General features: G+C 33.0%; 1 protein-coding gene across 12 annotated transcripts in view; it reads left to right on the top strand.

Moving 5' to 3' along the window:
- Nucleotides 1-24644, top strand: part of ROBO2 (roundabout guidance receptor 2) — a 688225-nt gene that overhangs the window by 626088 nt on the left and 37493 nt on the right. For 6 of the 12 annotated variants that reach the window (XM_087721517.1, XM_087721514.1, XM_087721515.1 and 3 more), the window contains 4 exons: nt 7897-8079; nt 10221-10247; nt 20585-20627; nt 22148-22275. In XM_087721517.1, coding sequence (XP_087577643.1) covers nt 7897-8079; nt 10221-10247; nt 20585-20627; nt 22148-22275 — 381 coding nt within the window. The remainder of the gene's footprint in view (nt 1-7896; nt 8080-10220; nt 10248-20584; nt 20628-22147; nt 22276-24644) is intronic. The other 6 variants (XM_087721518.1, XM_087721525.1, XM_087721520.1 and 3 more) reach the window with 1 other exon arrangement.

The raw sequence follows: 24644 nt of genomic DNA, 5'->3' as shown, positions 1-24644 counted from the left end.
TGCATTTCATCTTGAAAGATGAAATTTCAGCTGGCCACTAAATGACAGAATAGGTCAAGTCAGAAATGTAGTGGCAGCCACTGCAGTAATCTTAACTCTTACTATAGCAACATTTGCCATTTAGTTTAGCTAAGGAGCAAGGTGTCTCGTGTGATTAGGATACTGGGTTGGAGGTTAGCAAGCCAGCATTTGAGACCCAAATGTTGGTATGTGGTAGGGTGAGGTCCCATCATTTGCTCCAGCTCCTTGATGGGGACATGAAAGGAGCCCCCACAGGCATGGTCCAGGCAACAGTGATGTCACCAGTTAATCTTTTCAACTTGGAAGCACCTTGAACAATGCTTCCGATACGAACAAGAAAGACAAGATGGAGATTAGTTTGGCTGCCTTATTCTGTAGCAATTTTGTGCTTCTGAAACAACTTCTTATATAATGTGTTGCAGTAATCCAACTGCAAAGTGATAAAACCATGAGTTACTGTTGCAAGAGCTATCTAATCCAGGTACAGCAATAAAGTAGAGTGGGACAAAAGTCTCTAACAACAAACTCTATCTGCGATTTATCTAGCAGGCTCTTCAGATAACAGATGAATTATTTTGGGGAGAGTACAATCACATCAAGAAAAATAACACACACACACACACACACACACACACACACACACACACACACACACACACACACACACACACACACACACACACACACACATATATATATATATATATATATATATATATATATATATATATATATATATATATATATATATTCCTCTATCTTATTATCAAACAACTATTCTTCTTGATAGAATTCAATCTAAATTTAATTGTCTCCATCCAGTTCCTTATTGTCTTCAGACACCATTCAAAACTTTAGCATGTAAAGCTCAGCCTGAACTCATTATATATGGTACTATTCTGCTGAATACGAAAAAAGAAACCTACACAAAAGTACATTTTAAAAATTAAAGAGAAACAGAAAAGTCATATACAGTTCTGATTGTTCCATATCTGTTTGAATCCTTACCATGTCACTGGTGAGTTTGAATGAAGAGGAATGAAAGTTTGGCAAATATTGCAAACATTTTAGCATTTCTCACTGAAAGTACTGGGTATGGCAGGCTGTTTTAGATGCTTTAAACCCAGAATTTACATGGCTTAGGAAACAGAAAGGCTGGTAAATGTGAAAAAAAATTCTAGAAGAAATATCAACATCAATAACACTTAGACTTATATACCACTTTACAGTGCTTTACAGCCCTCTCTTAAGCAGTTTACAGAGTCAGCATATTGCCCACAACAATCTGTGTCCTCATTTACCCATCTTGAAAGGATGGAAGGCTGAGTCAACTTTGAGCCTGGTGAGATTTGAACTGCCAAATTGCAGGCAGCTGCAGGCAGCAGAAGTAGCCTGCAGTACTGCACTCTAACCACTATACCACCATAGCTCAAATGTGACAGGTAATATGTGCGAGTTACAAATAGATAGCAATTGAATTCCATGAATAAAATAATAACAGACCTTAAAAGGACCTTAATATGCAAGCATTTAGAAGTATTAGACTACTAAAATAGATGTTAAACATAACAAGCAGTAGAATTTATTCTTAATAGGACAAAATAGATCCATTCAAAGTAGCAATCAAGGTGGAAAAGAGTGAGAATACATTTTCTTTAAATACAATGAGAATACTGCTTATGGCTTCCTTATAAGGGTCTTTATTGTGCAGATTCCTACTGTTGATGTAATTGAGAAACAGCTGTAAATTTTCACAATTATATGTACAATAAACTTGATGTGTCTAATTAATTTTTGGTCCAGCAAATTAGTTTTATTCTTCATTACTGTCCAATGGGAGGATAACATATTTCATTATATTTTAGTCTGCAGAAACAATGAAGCGTTACAGGTCAGATATATCCCTCATCTGCATTCTAATTAGCTAACCTGACAGTACTGATTCAAAAACACCTGAAGTATATGAAGTAATTTAGTGATACATGATTTCACTTTTTCTCATTTTTTCATGCACATGGATCTGTATTTTATGTTTATGATTAAATGTAACAAAAACTAATTCTAAATTAATTAATGTGTTTTTCCCCCAAAACAAAACACATTAATATTGTTGACCTTAATTGGAAATATGCATCCGTTCACTTATTTTCATCCTCTAAAATTACAAAGCAATATTATTCTGTCGTTTAAATAAATAACTACTTTTCTGCATGTAACTGCAAGGCCCCAAAGGATAGAGCAGTCTTACAGACTACCAAATTAAAAGTGCATTGATATAATTGGAAATCTATCCTTCCTAAGGATATGTCATAAACTTTAGAGCTTTCTGAAAGTTGCCTTGAGAATTTTCTATCCATTCAGCCCATTAAAAAGCAAAGGATTCTGAATTTGCAGAAGATGGAGTTTATAAAGTGACTTGCATAAATGGAATAGCATAACTTTCTGTCTCAAGTCCAGCGTAGATGTAGACCAATTTGTTTTTTTAAAGTAACTAAAAATAAAATTAATATTATTTTGAAAATAGCCATGGTCAACAGGCTAACTGAAGAATACTGTATATCCTGCAATATGAGCAGCTATGCATTGTTTCACACTTCTGCCCTTCTGCTATTCTCTTTGAGTTCAAGAATTTCCATTTCTCTTACATAGTGTAGATACCTAGCGTTAGTTAGTTGCATTCCTAAAAGGTTTGGGAACAGTTCAATAGCTTTACACAGTGGTAAATTACTATTCAAAAGCCTATGGCATCCAAGTTATTTAGATTTCAATTTGGAAATCACTAAGTTGCCTTTTAGCATTGTAGAGCAGCAAAAAAACCTCAATATCCTACATATGGTTCCATGTCTATAAAAACTACTGAAGGGAAGGGCATAAGAACAATACAGTCCCCTACTACTGAAACATAATCTATAAATTACTTATAATAAAATTACTTATAATAAATGATTTAGGTTCATATCTAAAGTATTTTTCATTTAAAAGGTGATTTTTACATCTTACTTGTAGCAATATAGCAGTAGACTTATATACCGCTTCATAGGCCTTTCAGGCCTCTCTAAGCGGTTTACAGAGAGTCAGCATATTGCCCCCAACAATCTGGGTCCTCATTTTACCCACCTCGGAAGGATGGAAGGCTGAGTCAACCCTGAGCCGGTGAGATTTGAACCGCTGACCTGCTGATCTAGCAGCAGCCTGCAGTGCTGCATTTAACCACTGCGCCACCTTGGCTCCTATAATTGTAGGATTTAGCCGTAGGGCCCTCAATTAAAATGCTTACCATATTTGTTTTTGAAGTATGAGCTAGAAAGTAGAAAGCTACCATATTTTCATCAGCCTAAATAATCATTAGGAAAAATATTTAAATAATATATTTCATATTTATCTACCTATCCCAATGATCAAAAACTTTTGAAACATTGCCATTAAATCAGAATGTTTCTTTATTTTAATTTACCAGAAACTGGCTACATTTTATATAGCCTATTGATATAATTTGTTTTTTTAAACATATTCAATTTAAAGCAGTTGTAATTTTTGTATTTTGCTGGTTTATGCTACACATTACTAAAATTCAGAAAACTCAGAAAAGCACTTCAAAAGATACTTACACAAGGAGAAAAACAAATAATATGGTTATTGCAGAATAATGTCCCTATTTTTCCACACACTTTCTTATAAATTACTTTAGCCTGCATTGTAATATACTACAGGTTGGGATGGAATGGTAAATTAATGTCAAAATTGGAATTACTTTATAGCAGCAAAAGCTTGCTCTTGAATTAGGCAGCTATAATTTAAAAAATGTGCTTTAAAAGTGTTGAAATAAAAATGCAGATTTTCCTGAAATAAAATTAATACTACTTACAGCTACTCATTTACAAAAAGAATTTTTGTTTCTTTGCTCCAGCACTGGAAAAATAGAATTTGGAAATATCTAGTCTTTAGGTATTTGCATCCAGTTTAACAAATAATCTTATTTTTATTTACTTAAGATTAGAACCAATATGCTGACATGGCTTAATTAGAAATAAACTTCAAATTTTAATAAACTTGAAAATGACATGGTTTTTAAAGCAAGGCAAACTAAAATGGTATTTGAATTGTTTCAAATTTGATCATGGCTTTCACATATATTCTATAGCTTCGCTTTTGAAAAAATATATTTCATTAAAAAATTAAAGAAAAAGCAATAAAGTGAATTATTTAATGAATTTAAAAATCTGATAGTTTGAATACATATATATTTTAATAAATTATTAGTTTATTTTCATTTCATGATCAAGGAGGCAAATTCCATACCTTTTAAATGATACATTTACACATTTTTTTTCAAAATACAGAATGTATTTGTTCAGGAAATGGCTTATTTGGGGATTAGACAATTTAATGATTACAAAATTGACCATATTCAGTGGCAGACTGGAAAGGAGCCTAATTCTGCTGAGCCATTCAAACAGCAAATTAATCCTATTAACCAAAATGGAGCCTATATACTTTGTAATTTACTTGTTAATGACTTTTAGACTGGGTGTTCATTATATGAACATTTTTTCCAGTAAATGGGAAGAAATGAGTCATCTCTAGAGATTTTGTGATTTTCAAAACAAGATAAATAAAACTGTTCTTTGTAATAGATACTATTTGTATTATTCATTATAAAAACAGTTATATAAGATTACTAAATAATAGTTTAGATGGATGCAATTACAATAATGTTAAACTTTTATATATTCTGTTTTTATTTATGATTTCACCATTATTTCATTAAAAAACCCTAATGAATCAATATGTGGAGGGATAAATGTTGGTATCCCAACATTTACCATCCAATAGTAGGTATGAGGGATTATATTAAATAATAGATATCAATAATCAGAAAAATTATTGTTTAGTTGATTTCCATACAATTTCTACAACATGCAGAGTTTCAGAGACTGTGAAGCAGTACTGTATCAATTTATATAATTGCCTATCTCACACGCATGAATAAAATACATAAAATACTAAACAAATAAAATCACATCACCAAGTATTATAAAACCACCATTCACTTATCTAGTAGATGGTTTATATATACTCTTAGACCCCAGACTCAGCCCCAATATCATGTTTTCAGGGCCAAAAGGCCAACAGGAGCCTGACTAGAGCAATGTGGAGGGAATGATGTTCCTTATCAGCCACATTCCTTAACTGTGATGGTTAAGCAAGTGCCTCTTGATGGATTAGGAGAAATAATTTCATAAATAATGCCATCCAAAGCCACAAAAGATTTTAGAAGTGATTACCATCTGGAAGCCTATTTGAAGTCAATGCAACTCACAGAATAGTAGTGTTTCATATATTGAATAACAGCACTATTAACTGTCTGTGCTGCTATGTTCTGCACCAGAGGAAGCTTCTTAATGGTCTTAAAGGGCTGCCCCTATGGAGTGTATTGCGGTAAGTTAAGCTACAATAGAGGTTATGACCATGATGGCGAAGTGGCACACAGAACCATCTCTCTAGGTACGTAGGTTGTCATCCGTTGCTCTTCTGGGTTCCGGAGTGCTGTCCAGCTAGTCTTCACACATGCAGGAGCACAAGAAACTGGAAGAGCAGCCGCTCAGTGTACATGTATGTGCCGGAAACCAGAAGATCATCTTCCCGGTGTGCATATGCACACCAGGCGGCTGCTTTCCAAGTTCCGATGCATGCATGTGCACTGGCCAGTTGGTCTTTGTATATGCATGCATAACAGAAGTCATAAGACCAGGTGGCTAGTGCAAAAGCGTGTGCCAGAAACTGGAAGATCATCATGGCTGCTCTTTTTCCAGCATAGGTGCATGCACACACTCCCATTTTGACATGCTGTGCTGAAAAAGTTTGCCAACACTGGGTTATGAGCATAGAAGTGGCTTTGAGCAGAGACCCTAGTTCAGAACATTCCATTAACATGAACTCTATTTTGCTCATAGTAGATAAGCTAGGTACAAAACGCATTTACTATAAGATGTTTTTTCTAAATATCTTAAACACTTTATTTCAACATTATTCAGTTGGATGGCTTTGGTCCAATTACTCTCCCAGCCCAGTCCATCTCACTGGGTCGCTCTTGTGGAGAAAACAGGAGGAGGAAGGAATATTATGTATGTTTTCCATTTTGTAATAAAAGTGAATAAAAATCTAATAAATAAATAAAAGTGCTTCTTCACAGTATCCACTTTGCAAAATAAAATTAGTGGTTATTTTAGTAAGAATTTCACTGTTATGCAATTTATACTGTTACATATCTCCAGAAGGAAAACAGTTAAATTGTTTTCTATCTTTTTTAAAATTAATTTGGGAGCAATTTGTTTTTCCCCCCCTAATAATGCATTTGTTTTAAAATTTGTCTTAGTGACAATTCTATAGAAACTTCTTATATTTTGGACAATATTTATGTCCCATTCCAATTTTAGCAGATACTTATGTCAAAAAACAAGCTACAACAGGGAAATTTAGAATAAGAGAGTATAAAACAGCCATGAATCAAAATATCAACGAAGGACTGCAATTGGAACTCAAACTGAGTTCCAACTGAGTCACAAAATTGAGTATGTCTTTACATTGTACATTGTCCTTGCTCAGAACAAAGGAAAAGTATTATAGTATTAATTAAATTTATATCCTTCCATTGTATACATAACATTCTTCCCTCCAATTTTTGCCCACAATAGCTGTCACCCAGAACTTTAAAATATCAGCTGAAATGGAACCAGAACCATGGCTTTCTATTCTTAGGTCAACTCATTAATTCCACGTTGTGTCAATTTTCTAACTTGATTTGGATCTTTCAGTCATACAAGTTCTGTCTTCAGTCATACAACCCTCACTTACCACCTTGAAGGAAAGTTGTTTTTTCCCTATGAGAATTAAGGTGGAAGCATAACTTTGAAGGGCTACTTCTTTGTGTTGGTTGATTAACATTGATCATGAGTGTTGACTCTAAAAATCACATTCACATATAAGCTAATGAGAATTAAATTAACAATGTCTCATGAGAAAAGTGACCATTGAAATCTTTAGTTTGGAATGGAGATGTATAGAGGGCTATGAAATAATGGATAGCAAGCATGGATAATGTGAAAAGCAGTATGTCTGAGTTCAACTTTCAATATGTTAGAACTTAAAAAACTACAGAATTAAGTACCAGAATATTACATATCAGCAGGAGGAAAATCTTTTTCACACAACACATAGTTAAATTATTTCAGATGCTTTGGATCATTTTAAAAGGAATTGATAAGTTAATGGAGGAGCAGCTTATCAATAGCTATCAATGTTAAAGACTATTGATTGCATCAAGGCATTCCGCCTTTAATATTTGTGCTGCAAAACACTGCAGGTTATACTGATTTGTAACCTTCAAAATGTTCCCAGTTATCTACTATGTGGCACAGAATGAAAAAGGAGTTGAGCAGATTGAATTCCATGGGCCTAGAGCTGCTTTAGTAGGACTGTTTTAAGATTTTGGACACCTTCCAAGTTGTTGTTTTTTTAAGTCAATTGTTCATTATTCTGTTATAAAACATTTTTAGACTTTATTTATCTTGCCATAAATCAGTGGTTGTCAACCTGGTCCCTACCGCCCACTAGTGGGTGTTCCAGCTTTCATGGTGGGCGGTAGGGGTTTGCTGTAATTCTGCTTTATAAATTTTATTAAGTAAAGTTACTTCCCTATATTATAAATCACCATTACTGTGGAACCGGTGGGCGGTTAGAAAATTTTACTACTAACAGAGATACAAAAGTGGGTGGTAAATATAAAAAGGTTGACTACCCCTGCCATAAATAGTCTGCTATTATGCACTATTATTATTATTTTATTTATTTAGTCCAATTATTTATGTTATCCAGGAGGGCGTAATGAAGTCATCATCACTGAAAACAACAATAGCATAACAGAACAAATTACGGATGTTGTCAAGCAACCTGCCTTTATTGCTGGAATTGGTGGTGCTTGCTGGGTTATACTTATGGGTTTCAGTATCTGGCTCTATTGGCGCAGAAAGAAGAGAAAAGGCCTTAGCAATTATGCAGGTAAGAACAAGAATTTAGTTTACAATAAATATTCAGCAAGAATATATCTAGTTCACAGAATAAGGAGTTGAGCAGATTGAATGTTGTTTATTATGTTGTGAAAGAACAAGAATATGAAAAGCTTTAAGTGCATTGCTCTGTATAACATTTCATCATTGCTACCAGAAAGCTGTCTAATATTCATCCAATAAGTACATCTGATATAAGAAGCCCAAGAATTTTAGATACAACTTTTCCCTAAGTAAAAGACAAATTCAGCAGGCTTATTTATTTGCAAAAGTAAAGAAGGAAGTATATAAATAAAGTGGAATTGATAAGCTCAGGTTACTAAACATCAACTTGTTAAATCATCATTATTTTCAATCATATAATCATAACCAAATTAATTGAAGTGGAGACCAATATGTCTTCATTATGTGATTTCACTTTCCACCCTAAATGAATGAAAGAGAATCAGTACATTCAAATGTACTGATTTTGTCCTAATGATGTCCTAATTTGTGTTCATTAAGTAATTAAATGATAGCTGAGTTAGAGGCAATCTAACTTTGTTTGATAATACTGGATACATTGTAAATAAACATTCTACTTATTTTTGATAAAACATTATAAAAAACTGAGAGCATTCACATGAGTGCAGGACACATTTTTCTATTTATGAAAGAAATGGAAACGCATAAGGATAAATTTTGGAATCTTCTCTTGTGTTTTTCTATTATTTTAGATCACATAAGGTTTTGGTTCCATGGTCTGAAAGCAATGTAAAAATGCCTAAAATAAGCACCTAAAAAGTTAATTTACATTAAAACACTTTTTTTATAAGGGCCCTATGGTCATCAGCTTAGTTCACTTAGTTATATTGAACTGAAATCAGTATAAAGCAAAAGACCTTTAATATTCTTCATGCTGCCTTCTGGATTAAGACTAATATGAAGCAAGAATATTAATATTGCATTTTCTATTGCAACAAAATAAGAAGGCTGTGAAATTCTCTACAATTTTGATTCATTATTTTTGAAGAAAAGTATTATTCATGTTCTATTTGAATACAGTGAAACTTTAGCTGTTTGCTATTCAGATCAAATTTCAGACTCTTCTTATTTTTTTTCTTAATGATTACATACATTTATGGTTATAATTTTAAAATCAATGTTTGGTTTGCAGATTTTTTTTCCTTTTCCTTACAATAAATATAGCACTTCCAACTTTCTCTTTTTTAAGGAAGTAGATAAATTTTGTTCAAAAATTATATAAATAAGCTCAATGGCACTATAGGTAGCTATGTTTTATTATCTAGAACAGTGGTAGTCAACCTGATCCCTACCGTCCACTAGTGGGCGTTCCAGCTTTTATGGTGGGCGGTAGGGATTTGCTGTAATTCTGCTTTATAAATTTTATAAAGTAAAGTTACTTCCCTACTTTATAAATCACCATTAGAATGATTAAATAACCATGTTTACATATTTAAGGGAGGAGTAATAGATTTGCTGCTTTATTTAGATATCTAGAAACATCAGATGTGCTAAATACATACTTCTTCAAATCTCATTTAATTGCTTGACATCTCTGTTATGTATAACAGCATGTTTCTATAAATAGTTTTGTAACATCTAACAATTTGTAGGTTTACCATATATGCAAAATATATACTCAGAATAAATATATTTTAAAGCATGCAAAAAATGGTTCTTTTCTGGCAACCATATACTTTTAGTCAGCATAAAACCATGATCAAAAACATAATACCTGTATAATTTTCATTCCAAAATTTATGCATATGGTATTAACTCCTGTATCACTTTAAAGTGTGTCATATTATACACACTTCTATATTTATTGTTAAATGTTGCATTTGCCTGATAATGAAAATTCATAATCAATTACATTTGAAAGCAAAATATAGCATCTATATGCTGCCAGCTTGCATGTCCATGTAACTATTTCATATACATATAAAAACCCATGCATTTATGTTCAATCTTCTATTAATGGCCGCTGCTAATGCTTAAATGTGAATTGTTATAATTTGAGCCTGATTTTACAACATGTAGCATTTATTTTTGAAAGACAGCCATGCCCTGTAATTGGCATTGCTTAAGAGTTTTATAACTCACAATGTATTTACTTTTCTTGTTTTGCAGTACAGTCCTTCACCTTCACCCCTGCAGGTACTGTCCATTAGTTCTCTTTCCCCCAGCACCATACAAATGAATCCATTATAATTATTCAATTTATAAAATAATTTAAAACGTGCGTGCAAGAATCAGCATTCTGTTTATAAGTCATACTAATGTGGTATTTTACCAGTGATTGTAAAAGAATGCTATATTATAATATTAATATATCTATCCTTAAAAATCCATGCTCACACTTTCAGCTTTGTTAATTTTTTATTCTTAATTATTCATTTAAAAATAATTTAATAGGCATTGTTTGAAGTGAAAGCAGAAGATACAGTACGAATGTACAAACTTGCAAAATTGAGGTAATTTATATTATAGTTTAATATAGATATAATCTATATTATAGTTTCCTGCTTTTGTAGATTTTTTGAGTTTAATTATACGGTAGATATTATCAAAAGTTAACACCCTTAAATTCACATGGCAGGCAATAACTTATTCATACATAACCCATTCTAATTGAAAACATTTATATAATTATACATATTTATAGATTTATGAAATCTATGTCATAGAAATAAAAATATTTGTAAAATCGGATTCAAAATTTACTTCCTTAGAACTCCTTTATAAAATCTAACATATAATTGAGTGCAATAAAATTATATGGGGAAAAAATAATAGCACATAAAGAACCCTCCCATAGTACATACTGTATGCTCATGGAAAGCAATAGGTATTATTAAGTCAATAATAATCTTTTAGTAAATGTTTATCTATGTCTATTTCAAATAAATTCAGAGTATTTGAAGTGAGCATTCCAAAGCACACAAATGAATAGATACATTTTAAAAGGTTTATATTTTGCTTTTATTTGTTTTGAAGAATCATAATGAGTTTAAAATATTTGAAACTTACAATTTGATAGAAGCAACCAAAGAGACAGAATCATCAATTACAATCTATCACAAATGATAAGTGCAAGCCAACATAATGTTCAACAACTGACTCAAGTGGAACTTTCTGTCAAACAAAGGCTTCTAAAATCTTTGGTTAGAGAACATCATATTTTTATGACTTTAGGATCTAAAGCTTCACTTAAACATCACCATTTTTTCAATTTATAGCTAGTAAAGCTGTTGTTGAATTAAAGTAACATGAATTCTGTAGCTACATTTTGAACTTATTAAAAGTTCTGGAAATTCTTCCCGATTTGGAGAATATGGTCTAATGACTAATTTCACTAGTTAATTCTGTATAATAATATAGAGTGGTATTTATAGTACATAGAAGTGGATAATACATCTGTGGTTATTTCACTTGTTTTGAATGCATTTTAATAAAATAATAACATAAGTAGTTATTGAGTTACTTTTTATTTAACTTCATAAAAAACTAATTTTAATTTGCTTATGTCCTTAACTTTTACCAAACCAGCTTTTACAACTTTTTCAATTTCTTCATTCTAAATTTAGCTATTGAGTTGTTTCTGATGTCTCTGAGAGCTCCATCTCTCTCTCCCTTTCTCCTCTCTCTCTTTCTCTTTCAGCTTTGATAACTCACTTATATCTTGTTTTACTTGTGTCTCTTTCAAACCTCAGCAGGAGATCACAAGTGCTTACTGATAGTGGCCAAAACCTCACAGCATGTGATGTCCAGTGTAAAGATGTTAACCATATGACTCCCTTTAATAGTCCACAATAAACCAGGAAAACATTTGACTGTCTGTGCTAAGGTTTTCTGACTGCTTGTTTGGAGAAAGAGAAATATAGTTTAGAAACATACCTAGGAAGAAAAATAGTATTATCTGTCATTGCAGTATTATTTATCAGAAAACCTTATGAATTCACAATGGAAAATAGACTTCTTCAAGGTGGATAAATGCCAACTGTTTAAGAAATAATATTGATCAAAAGGACAAGTTTATTTCATTGGGACAGCTTCAGGATCTGGAATTAGTTCTCTAATTGTAGACATATTCTGTATCAAAATAAAAGTCCACCCTCAAAGTTGAATGCAAATACATTTCAAGAAGGGAATAATCCCAGTAGGAAAACTGGATACTTGATACTATCATGAACATTCTAGCCCATAAATCCAAACAGTAGAAAGATCATCCAAGTCATCAATACCTGGACTATATTTGTGAAACTATTTATTACTGGAATTATAGACAGTTTGCACTGAAAAACAAGAAAAATGATGACTATTCACTATGTATCTCCATAGTGATATTTATGGATTGTATCTATCCTGCAGAAGTGCAGGTAAGGGTTTATTTCATGTCAAACACATTTTTGGAGATGTATGCACTGGCTTGGTATATAAAGGAAGGAGAGGAAAATAGATAAAAACAATATCTAGAAACTGGTCACAACTGAAGCATTAAAAAAAGAAACTATACTTACTTTTGCCTGCTCAAGACCAAACAGTTCAAACTAATGCAATCAAGGCCAGAATTCAAAAATCATCAAATGATAGTAGTTCATATACTTAGCTCATGCAGGAAGATCACACAAATTGATTATAAACAACAAAATAATACAGTCAACAAAATGATTCACTGGATCATCTGTAAAAATTATCTTCCAGGAATGAAAAATTGGTAGGAACTTACAGCTTAAAAAGTACTATTAAGAGGCAACAGAATAGAAAAGAAAAAACTGGAGAAGGTAACAAAATACAAAGAACTGCAAATAGAAATAGAATGACTCTGGCAAAATACAATTCTAACATATCTGGATTACCAGTTGAAAACCATTGGCATTGATAAATCATCAGTTGCAAAAGACAACTTTACTTGGATCAGTTTACATCCTGTGACAGTACCCTTAATATTGTCAAACAATGTGACATACATTACCCCAGGTCCTTGGTAAGGACTCAATAAGTATAAAAATGCCAAATCCAGTTTAAATATCTGATAATTGGGCAATTTATGATAATAAACATCTTGCGATTGTACAGACCATAATAATAAACAATTTACATCCTGTGGTGATACCTTTTATATTATTAAACAATAACATCTGCCTATCCACTGTCCTTGGGAAAGTCTCAACAGATGTACAAAAATGCCACATCCACACTAAACTCAGGGGCTGACTATGCAACCAATAATAATAATAATAATAATACTAATACTAATACTAATAATAATAATAATAATAATAATAATAATAATAATTGGAAATACAATCAAGGCCATAAATACCTGGGCAATACCAGTTATAAGATACACAGCTGGCATAGTTAACTGGACACAAGCTGATTTGGACCTTTTGGACCGAAAAACCAGGAAACTAATGACAATGCACTACAGTTTACATCCACGTGGTGATACTGATAGACTATATCTGCCCCGAAAATCAGGTGGCAGAGGATTATTACAAGTGAAGCAAACAGTTGAAGAGGAAAAACATGCACTGGCTGATTATTTAAAAGAAAGTCAAGAACATCTATTAATCGAAGTAAAGAACAAAAATCTACTGAAGGCCCAACAGACAAAACAAGAATACAGAAAAGATGTGATAAAATCAAGAATGGAGAGTTGGCAGAACAAAGCACTGCATGGTCAATTTCTGGAAAAAATAAAAGATAAAGTGGACAGTGAACAAACTTGGTTATGGTTAAAAACAGGTACATTAAAGAAAGAAACAGAGTCACTAATCCTGGCTGCGCAAGAACAAGCTATCCGCACAAATGCCATTAAGGCCAAAATCGAAAAATCCTCTGATGATGCCAAATGCAGACTTTGCAAAGAAGCTGATGAAACTGTTGATCACATACTCAGCTGCTGTAAAAAAATTGCGCAGACTGATTATAAATTGCGGCACAATTCAGTAGCACAAATGATCCATTGGAATTTGTGCAAAAATTATAATATTAAAACAGCAACAAACTGGTGGGAACATCAGCCTGAAAAAGTCACCGAAAATCAGATGGTCAAGATCTTGTGGGATTTCCGTATACAAACCGACAAAATACTGGCGCATAATACACCAGACATCACACTGGTTGAGAAAAATAAGGTCACAATCATAGACATCGCAATACCAGGTGATAGCAGGGTCGCCGAGAAGGAACTTGAAAAAATCGCAAGATACCAGGACTTAAAAATCGAAATTCAACGACTATGGCACAAACCAGCAGTGGTAATTCCAGTGGTAATTGGCACACTGGGTGCTATTCCAAAAGCACTGGAATTACATTTAAAACAGTTAAAAATTGACAAAATCACCATCAGTCAAATGCAAAAAGCCGCACTGCTTGGATCTGCACGCATATTACGAAAATACGTTACGACGTCCTAGGCCCCTGGGTGGGGCCCGACTAGTAACCAATGCCAAATCCGGCGAAACAACTGGCCGCTGTGATACAATTGTATAATAATAATAATAATAATAATAATAATAATAATAATAATAATAATAATAATAATAATAATGGCTGGTTATTTAAAAGAAAGTCAAGAACATCTATTAATCGAAGTAAAGAACAAAAATCTACTGAAGGCCCAACAGACGAAACAAGAATACAGAAAAGATGTGATAAAATCAAGAATGGAGAGTTGGCAGAACAAAGCACTGCATGGCCAATTTCTGGAAAAAATAAAAGATAAAGTGGACAGTGAACAAACTTGGTTATGGTTAACAACAGGTACATTAAAGAAAGAAACAGAGTCACTAATCCTGGCTGCGCAAGAACAAGCTATCCGCACAAATGCCATTAAGGCCAAAATCGAAAAATCCTCTGATGATGCCAAATGCAGACTTTGCAAAGAAGCTGATGAAACTGTTGATCACATACTCAGCTGCTGTAAAAAAATCGCACAGACTGATTATAAATTGCGGCACAATTCAGTAGCACAAATGATCCATTGGAATTTGTGCAAAAATTATAATATTAAAACAGCAACAAACTGGTGGGAACATCAGCCTGAAAAAGTCACCGAAAATCAGATGGTCAAGATCTTGTGGGATTTCCATATACAAACCGACAAAATACTGGCGCATAATACACCAGACATCACACTGGTTGAGAAAAATAAGGTCACAATCATAGACATCGCAATACCAGGTGATAGCAGGGTCGCCGAGAAGGAACATGAAAAAATCGCAAGATACCAGGACTTAAAAATCGAAATTCAACGACTATGGCACAAACCAGCAGTGATAATTCCAGTGGTAATTGGCACACTACTATTCCAAAAGCACTGGAATTACATTTAAAACAGTTAAAAATTGACAAAATCACCATCAGTCAAATGCAAAAAGCCGCACTGCTTGGATCTGCACGCATATTACAAAAATACGTTACGACGTCCTAGGCCCCTGGGTTGGACCCGACTAGTAACCAATGCCAAATCCGGCGAAACAACTGGCCGCTGTGATACAATTGTATAATAATAATAATAATAATAATAATAATAATAATAATAATAATAATAATAATAATAATATAGTTTTCTTCATTCGTACATCCAGTGTGGTGCTAATATACTGTTTATCAAAATAGTACTTTATTTTGTATTATATATGAACAAATTGTTCTGCATGAGGAGCCTGACATGTAGGGATTCAATTCATAATATTTTTCTTATTCTCACTTACCAAAAAAGGCAGGTGAACAAAATAATAGCAGAGAAACAAGGATCATACATAATCAGGTATTCATCAAGAATATCTTGTCTGCAGTGGAGGCTCTGTCTTATGGAAATAAAGTTTAATCTCTCCTCACATCCAGATTTATGATGTTATATTGGTTGATGTAGATATCTAGTATACATTTAAGTTTTAAAAATTGATTTATCTATCTTTTCAATCTTAGAATACAAAAGGCGTTTTACCCTACAAAAACCAATGAACATTATAGCAAAATTCCAAAGTTCTACTACACTGCTATATTACAAGCATATGTCCAGTTATCCAAAATCCTTATGTGTGGCACTCAATATCTTTGCAGAACCTGAAGTAATTAAGTAGAAATTATACACCTGGATTATACTTGAATTGGAGTACATTAGAAAATCATTGATCTGTGGATTATGTTGGGAATGCAGAACAATATCTTATCCACTTGCAAATTATTGCCCTCTTGTCTCAGTGCATCCACAAAGTTATTAATGGTTGTGTTAAAATCATCCCATAGCCAAGATGAAATTATCTTTACTTAAATAAAATTATTGTTTAAAGCCAGTAGGACTGAAAAAGAATATGGTATTTTCTTTTTCTGGATGTTTTGTATCTGTAACATGGAAAACAGAATATAAGCATTATGTCTTTTTATATATGCAGTGGATATCTACTGAAAGATGAGAATTAATTCCTATATGTTCTGAATTTATTAATACATCCATTTTCAAGAAATCAAGAAGTGTGTTATGACTATGTCAATCTGAATTAAAATTACATCTTTGTTTACAAACAATAGGTATGCACCCTTCTGGAAATTAAACATTCTGATGCAAGTAATAAATTAATTTAAATTCAAAGTAAAAAGGAATAGCTAAATATTTACTAATAGTGTAGATTAATATAATTTGTTCAACAGAATCATCCACACAAGCAGAAGTTTTGGTAAAATTTTCAACATTGATTATCTTTTCTGAGGTAATACTTATTAAAAGAGGATTAGTCTATATTCACATTTGAGGAAAAGCTTATCAGAAAAAGGAATGAGACTCGGCTGGCAGCATTGAAGTTTTTATTTGTAGTTGGAAAATGTGGCCTACTGGAGATAGCCTTTCACAAAGCTCTTTTGCCTTGAAATGTCAGCTCAGAGTGTTTAATTTTTTTTTCTACCCTAGCCAGTATTAATGTTAGGTTAAACTTTGCCAGATGATATTGTAAATATTTCATCCATGTATGACTTTATTTTCTGCTTTCTCCATTTTAACTGTGAAAGATTTAATTATATGGGGCATTTGGAGGTGCCATCCCCAAATCTCATATTAACAATGATTGCTTAACCATCTTATTTGTTGAACAAAGTCCTAATAACATAATATTTCAAGAAGTCTAATTTCCCTGTTCCGGTTTTAAAATTTCTATATTCATTTTTTATAAAGTCTAATTCTATGTTAAAAATGATGATTACTCTTCAGCATTTTAACATCTATGTAAGGCAATACAAATTGAACATTTTTTGTGCAAATACTATAGGTAAGACATAAGTAGAATAATGGTAACGAGATATACTCTATCTCCTTTTTTATCTTCATGATATTACTTCTATTAAATTTAGTTGAATTCAGATTAATAAAATCTGCTTGCATGGTAATAATATTTATGCATAATATATATTCTACAGTATTTAACAGTTTACCCTTAATCTATATTTCTAGAAATCACAGAAAACGACAGATAGAAACATCTAACATGGTGCTTAATTCATCATACCAGCCACTTTCTTTGTCATTTTCTTGTTTAAAATTAGTTTTTAGGACATATGTCCAATAATTTTTGTAGGTGGGTTCCAAAAATATTCAGGTGAATTATATGTGCTTCCATAGAAACTATTCCAAATTCTTGAAAAAGGGATACAGAAGGCACAGGAATAAAGCAATTTCAATGAGTAGGATTATATGGACACTTTCAAAGACTCAACACACTGTCAATTAAATTTTATTGAAATAAATTTAAATTTGGATAAAATACTAAATTATAGGATATATATCCTGAAGAAATTTCCTATTTAATAATTATTTGTAGACAGTTGCCAGTACATGAGGATAATAAAGAAATGCAAGTTTTCTTTCATCAGGAACATCATAAATTTAGAAAAAAAATCGGCTTTACTTAGCACATAAGTCCAATTGTTTACAGAATATTTGTAGCTATCGCATATTCTACTTGTCATAATGATCTCCGATACTTAAAAAAAAAAAATCAATCCCACTGTGTATTCCACACCTTTAACTTTCTGATTATATTCTATGCTTCTATTTAGAGCTATTATGTTTCAATTAGTTCTATGTTTCAGTTCTCATAGCTCCATATCCTTGTCTTTTCGTACATAATGTTGATTGTTATTAAAAAACAGACATAATGTTCATAATTAAGTAAAGTTAAAAAGAACTATTTGTACATTCTTAATAGTATGTAAAGATATGTGTAAGTATAATTTGAATTGCTTTGGAAATATATTAATTGTGGTAGCTGTAGTTTTGAGTAGATAATAAACTTTTTTTCCCATTTAACCTCTGAAGAGTTTTGTATTAAGCTTGGAAAGACAGCACATATTTGCAGAAATTATGATCATTTAATACAAGGGTATTTTTAACTGAAATTCTTGCTATAAATGTGAAAGCCAGTTAATTCTTTTCAAAGTAGAAAGTTATGAAAAACTATAAATGAACTAGACCATATCTATGTTATTTTTAAACCAAAAATGCTGTCTTGAAATCAGTCTATTAAATTCCAATAATAAGTAGTGTAAATCAAATTCATAATAAAAACTTGCAGATTATGTTTATAAATTTAGCTAAAGTAGGTTAGATATTATTTTGACTTCCATAATATTTTGTAAACAAGAAGTAAGAAAAAAGGGTGAGGGAGGATCTAACACTGTTATAGTCACATAGTTTTGGAATTTAAAAATATAAAAATATAACCTCATAAATATTTTTCTTGCATATTGTAAAGCATCCATTCAATCTAATGTATCTAATGATTATCACTGACAATATAATAAGAAGCAATATTTAAACTGAATATGTATTAATTTCCCAATGGGTACAGCACCATTTTAACATGAAGTATATCTATATTGATCCTTAAGCATCAATTATTGTTTACTCAGTGGTGATAGGCAATTAATCATCCATTCTTAAATTTATTCTGTGAGGTGTCCTAAAGGGACCTCCTTTGTTCTTACTGGTATTAAATGGATATCATGAAGCCACTTGTCGAACTGATAACATGAATGTAGTGTTTCCCCAGAAGGTATAGATATTTTTTTATATTCTAATAACTACAGTGATAATATTTCAGTCTTGAATCATTATAATTGTTTGACTGTGATTGTGGTATGAATGATATTGCAGGAAAAAAAGAAAAAAAATAGCCTATGTTAAAATGTATTATTTATTATTTATGTATTATTATTTATCAATGTTTCTGAGCAATATTTATATATTAATGGGAACGTATATGGTAAAAAATCATACACAGAGAGTTTCAACATATGTCTATGAATTCCACTTCTACAAGGTAGCCACACTACATCTGAATGTAAATTGTGCTGCGCTAATATGAAATATTTAATAGATATTGAATTTGAATCAGCCTAATCTATTGCATAACACTGTAGTAAATGGATATAACAGAAATAGTCATAGCACTTAGACTTATATATTCCTTCACTGTGCATTACAGCCCTCTCTAAAAGGTTAAAGAGTCAGCATTTTGCCCCCAATGATCTACGTCCTCATTTTACTGACCTCGGAAGGCTGGAAGACTGAGTCAACCTGAGTCAATCCATTTTGCCTCTTTTCAGCTGCTGCTCTTGCTATTGGCTTCAAAGTGTCTGAAGTCATATTTACTCTTTAGCAACTGGCACAGAAATTTTGGGTGCCTTCTTCCAGACATATATGATTTCCAGAGCCAAATGCAAAGTCTCCTGGATTGTCATTTAAGGAAAATAATTTCCTAAATATTGGATTGTAATAGCTAACAGCTACTTTGCTGAGAACATTGTGATTGGACTGTTGTGACTATTTACTGAGCTGATTTAAAATGGGCTTATGATGTAGTCTTAATTACATTATCAACTTACACAATTATGTAATAAAGATAATACAGCATGAAAAATGAAGCATTTGCTGTGAAACTTTTGTGAAACAAGTTTTTTGTGAAAAACTGTGAAACAATTTTTTTCTGTTTTCAGTTTTAACATGTTTTTCACATCTAACTTTTTTGTGAGGACATGATTATAACTATAACATCATTATTATTTCATTAAGCAGTAGCATGTTAGAGTGTGTAGTTTCATTTTAATTTAGCTAGAGAAATAAAGGTAAAGGTTTTAAGAGACCTGCACAATTTCAGTGGCTTTGGGCTCAGTGTGTTATAAGTCAAAAGTCAGTTGATTTTAGAAAATTGCAATAAACTCCATAATGACAAGAAATCCAAAATAAATTATCCTTTGAGCATGTCACTGAAAGAGAATAACTTAAATTAACACACACATTATGCTGAGGAAATAGGAATTACATTGGCTTTTGCTATCCTTATACTTTGTTATCTCGTTTAAAATATAATCTTCAGGTAGGTGGAGTATAGGCCTTTTGACTTTATGAATTATCTACATATTATAATTTCACTCAGTATAAAATACTAATGCACCTTTCCCCTTTTTTTTCTATTTGAAACACAAACCAGTCACTTTTCAAAGAGGAGATGGAGGACTTATGAGCAATGGAAGGTATACTTGTAATTTACAGATCATACCTCTTTTTGAATTTCTCATATGTTTAGCTCGTTTAATTTTTTTTGTAGGAGCTAGCGACAGAGAGAGATGATCAGATGTATAAGTAGCAATTCTAGGAGGAATTAAAAGGATTAAACTGGCTTTTAATGATCTGCTGTACACTTAAAGAAATCAAGCCCAGATGTTTGATAACTCCCAGATGCCCAAGAAGAAATTAGTAGAAAATATCAGAAGGAATGTATTCATTTGTTTTCAGGATAGTTGTTGCATTAATTAGGCATTAGTAAATGAAGTTGCTGTTGTTTAAGAGACCTTATTGGCTTCCATTAAATTGTAGTGAATGAGCAATTACCCACAATCGTTCACAAAATAAATGATTCACAGAAGATGAATAAGTTGTAAATTGATAGGACTAGATTCTACAACTTTGGCCACTCAATTGAAATTGATAAAAGTTGATAACCGACCCATATATCCTCATATATTTTCTCAGTGCCAATATGGAGTCTGTAATTAGGATCTGGTAATAACTTCCCATCTCCCATTGAATCAATATTTTAGCAAAAAGGGGATTAAGTCTAATGAGAGTACATAAATGAGAAGCAAGCTGTGTGATGGTCTTATTGCCGTTTCTATAGAAACCCATATTTCTCTCTGAAATTATACAAAAGGGATTATTGGGGGTGCAAGAAAAAAAATATACTGTCATAAATGTAATGTACAAACATCTGATGAAAGACCTAATACAAAATTCTGATTCCCACTGTTACTTTTTGCTTTTAAAAATGTTAATAAATATACTCTCAATATATTTGCTTCATATTTTCTCTCCATCTTACCAAATTTTAAGAACAAGATTAAACCTAGTGTATATCTTGGCTTTTATATTAAACCTAGTGTATATCTCATCCATTTGTTTCAGTCAATACATATTCTGTCTTCAGGAGTTTACAAAAACTGAAAACAAACACATGGAAGTCTGCTGCGATAGGTAGAATTGCTGCCTTGAATTTTCCATTAATCCAATTTAAACTTGCTTGCTTTTAAATTCATGCAAGAGCACTCAGAGGAAAATCTAGCATCTTCTAGATAACAGACATACATTTGGTATGCAGGAAGTGAAAAAATAGTCACCAGAGGACTGGAAATGGTTGATATAGAACAGTCACTTTGAATGATTATTCCCTTGAGGTAGTAATTTATCATTTCTTCCTAGCTTAGGATCTTTCAGTGGTACAGCCTATTCCTTCTTTTCAGCCCAGACAATAGAATTCCTAGGGATTACAGCAAACTGTGTGTGGGTATGCCACCAGTTTCTACAGGCAATGTGTCAGGTTTATACAGAATCCAATTTTACTTTAAAGATTTTTAAGTGCACAGAATTTACCATTTTAATATAAAATTACTTTACAAATTTCATAGAATTGTTACAACAATTTGTGGAGCAAATTAAATGTGTTTATTACAGTTGCATAGATTTCTCACAGTAACACTTTATTATTGGATTTCTTTAGTCGGCCAGGCTTGTTAAATGCAAGTGATCCAAGTTATCCTTGGCTTGCGGATTCTTGGCCTGCTACCAGCCTTCCTGTTAACAACAGTACCAATGGACCAAGTGATCTTGGGAATTTTGGTCGTGGAGGTACATTTTCCAATTTCTTAATATGTAGGATGTTTATGGAAAGATACATTGTTTCTTTATCCAACATATTTGTTAGAAAAAATGATGATGGAAGTATAAACAATGAAAATAAAAAGTACCAGTAATGATATATTGTTACACTATATGTTTATACAAAAGCTTTCTATATCATCAAGAGGATTACAAAATAAAATATTTATTATATTTAGGCAATTTTTACAATTGCTCTCCTTACATAAACTCAGGATGACATACAATTAAAACAGTATACTATTGTTAAAATAAAGTATAATACAATGGTTAAATAATTAATCAATTAAAAGCAAACTATCTGGGTGTGTTTGAAAAACATGAAAAGCTTCTGATGTGTGGAGAGGGGAGGGGAGAAATAAAATGGCTCATCAAGGCTTTACAGAAGGCAAACCCTTCAGATCATTGGGGCATGGTTGTGATAGAGAAGGTAGGTCTCCTGTATTCCACCAAATGATATTGCTAAAATGACAGAATCTGGAAAATACCTACCCTGTCAGATCTTATTAGATTGGCAAAGATAATCAGAGACAATAGCAATAGGAGTTAGACTTATATACCGCTTCATAGGGCTTTCAGCCCTCTCTAAGCAGTTTACAGAGTCAGCGTATTGCCCCCAACAATCTGGGTCCTCATTTTACCCACCTCGGAAGGATGGAAGGCTGAGTCAACCTTGAGCCGGTGAGATTTGAACAGCCGAACTGCTGAACTGCAGTCAGATGAAGTAGCCTGCAGTGCTGCACTCTAACCACTGTGCCACCTCGGCTCATCAAAGTGATCGCCCTGTGCCATGAAGAGCTTTAAATATGATAGCCAGCCTCTTGAATTCCATCTAGAAATCCACTGCCATCTAGGGCAGCTTACAAAGTAATGAATTGTCATCAAGGACAGTCCCAATCTCAGCCAACCCTAATCTCAGTCACAGGGAATCACATGGTATACAAATTTAAAAAACAAATAAACAAAAGATGACCATGAGTAAGATGGTCCAAGCCATGGCTCTTCAGGCATGAGCTATGAATTTAGTATAACCCCAAAATCACACAACAGCTCTGTTTGAAGTGGTAGTTCCATTCAGAACCAAACCCAGAACATCTGACATCCAAAATTCCCGAAAATCCACAGCCACTCAGTTTAGCCATCTGAAATCTGTAGTTCTAAATATATAAATCAAAACTCTTACAATAATCCCATTGTTTGACTAAATATATAGCAACAGATACAAGATATCCTGGTTCCAAGCCCATCAGCTCCAGGTAGATTATGACCTTACATATCATAAACAAAAGCATAAACAGAAATCATTATTTAATTGAAAGTCAGTGCAATCACTTTAAATAGGTATAAAACTAACAATGGAGTATCCCAATCAGCAACCTGGCTTTAGCATTCTACTCTAACCAATTCAGGGCAAGAATCTGAATTAAAGTATAAGTAATTGACTGCAGTATTAAAATGCTATTTTTTTAAAAAAAAAATAACATTTCTGCCTTTCTAAAACTTAAATCAATTAAAACCCTGCAGTCTGGAACAAGTGGGAGTAGCTCTTCATATTCTTCTGGTAGATAGATAGATAGATAGATAGATAGATAGATAGATAGATAGATAGATAGATAGATAGATAGATAGATAGATAGATGATAGATAGATAGATAGATAGATAGATAGATAGATAGATAGATAGATAGATAGATAGATAGTTTATTTATAGGCCGCCCTTTTCCCTGAGGGGACTCAGGGCGGCTTACAACTTATGGAGTAGGGAATACACACAATGACATATAAAACAATACATAATTAAAAATAGAAGCAACATTCATCATTCGGGTGGGGACGGATTATAATCTTTAACCCCAGGCCTGACGGGATAGCCAGATCTTGAGGGCTGTGCGGAAGGTCTGGAGGGTGGTGAGGGTACGAATCTCCACGGGGAGATCGTTCCAAAGGGTCAGAGCTACTACTGAAAAGGCTCTCCTCCGCGTAGTTGCCAGTCGACACTGACTGGCGGATGGAACTCGGAGGAGGCCTAATCTGTGTGATCTAATAGGTCGCGAGGAGGTAATTGGCAGGAGGCGGTCTCTCAAGTACCCAGATCCACTACCATGAAGGGCTTTATGGGTGGTAAGTAGCACCTTGAAGCGTACCCGGAGATCAACAGGTAGCCAGCGCAGCTCGCGGAGGATAGGTGTTATGTGGGCGAACTGAGGTGCACCCACAATCACTCGCGCAGCCGCATTCTGGACAAGCTGAAGTCTCCGAATACTCTTCAAGGGCTGCCCCATGTAGAGCACGTTGCAGTATTCCAGCCTAGAGGTCACAAGGGCACGAGTGACTGTTGT

This window comes from Thamnophis sirtalis, unplaced genomic scaffold, assembly GCF_051295495.1.
Source record: "Thamnophis sirtalis isolate CommonGarterSnake01/CBP01778 unplaced genomic scaffold, rThaSir2_p1.2 scaffold_8, whole genome shotgun sequence".
Taxonomy (NCBI): domain Eukaryota; kingdom Metazoa; phylum Chordata; class Lepidosauria; order Squamata; family Natricidae; genus Thamnophis; species Thamnophis sirtalis.
Note: the sequence above shows the minus strand (reverse complement) of the source record. Positions and strands in the feature narration are given on the sequence as shown.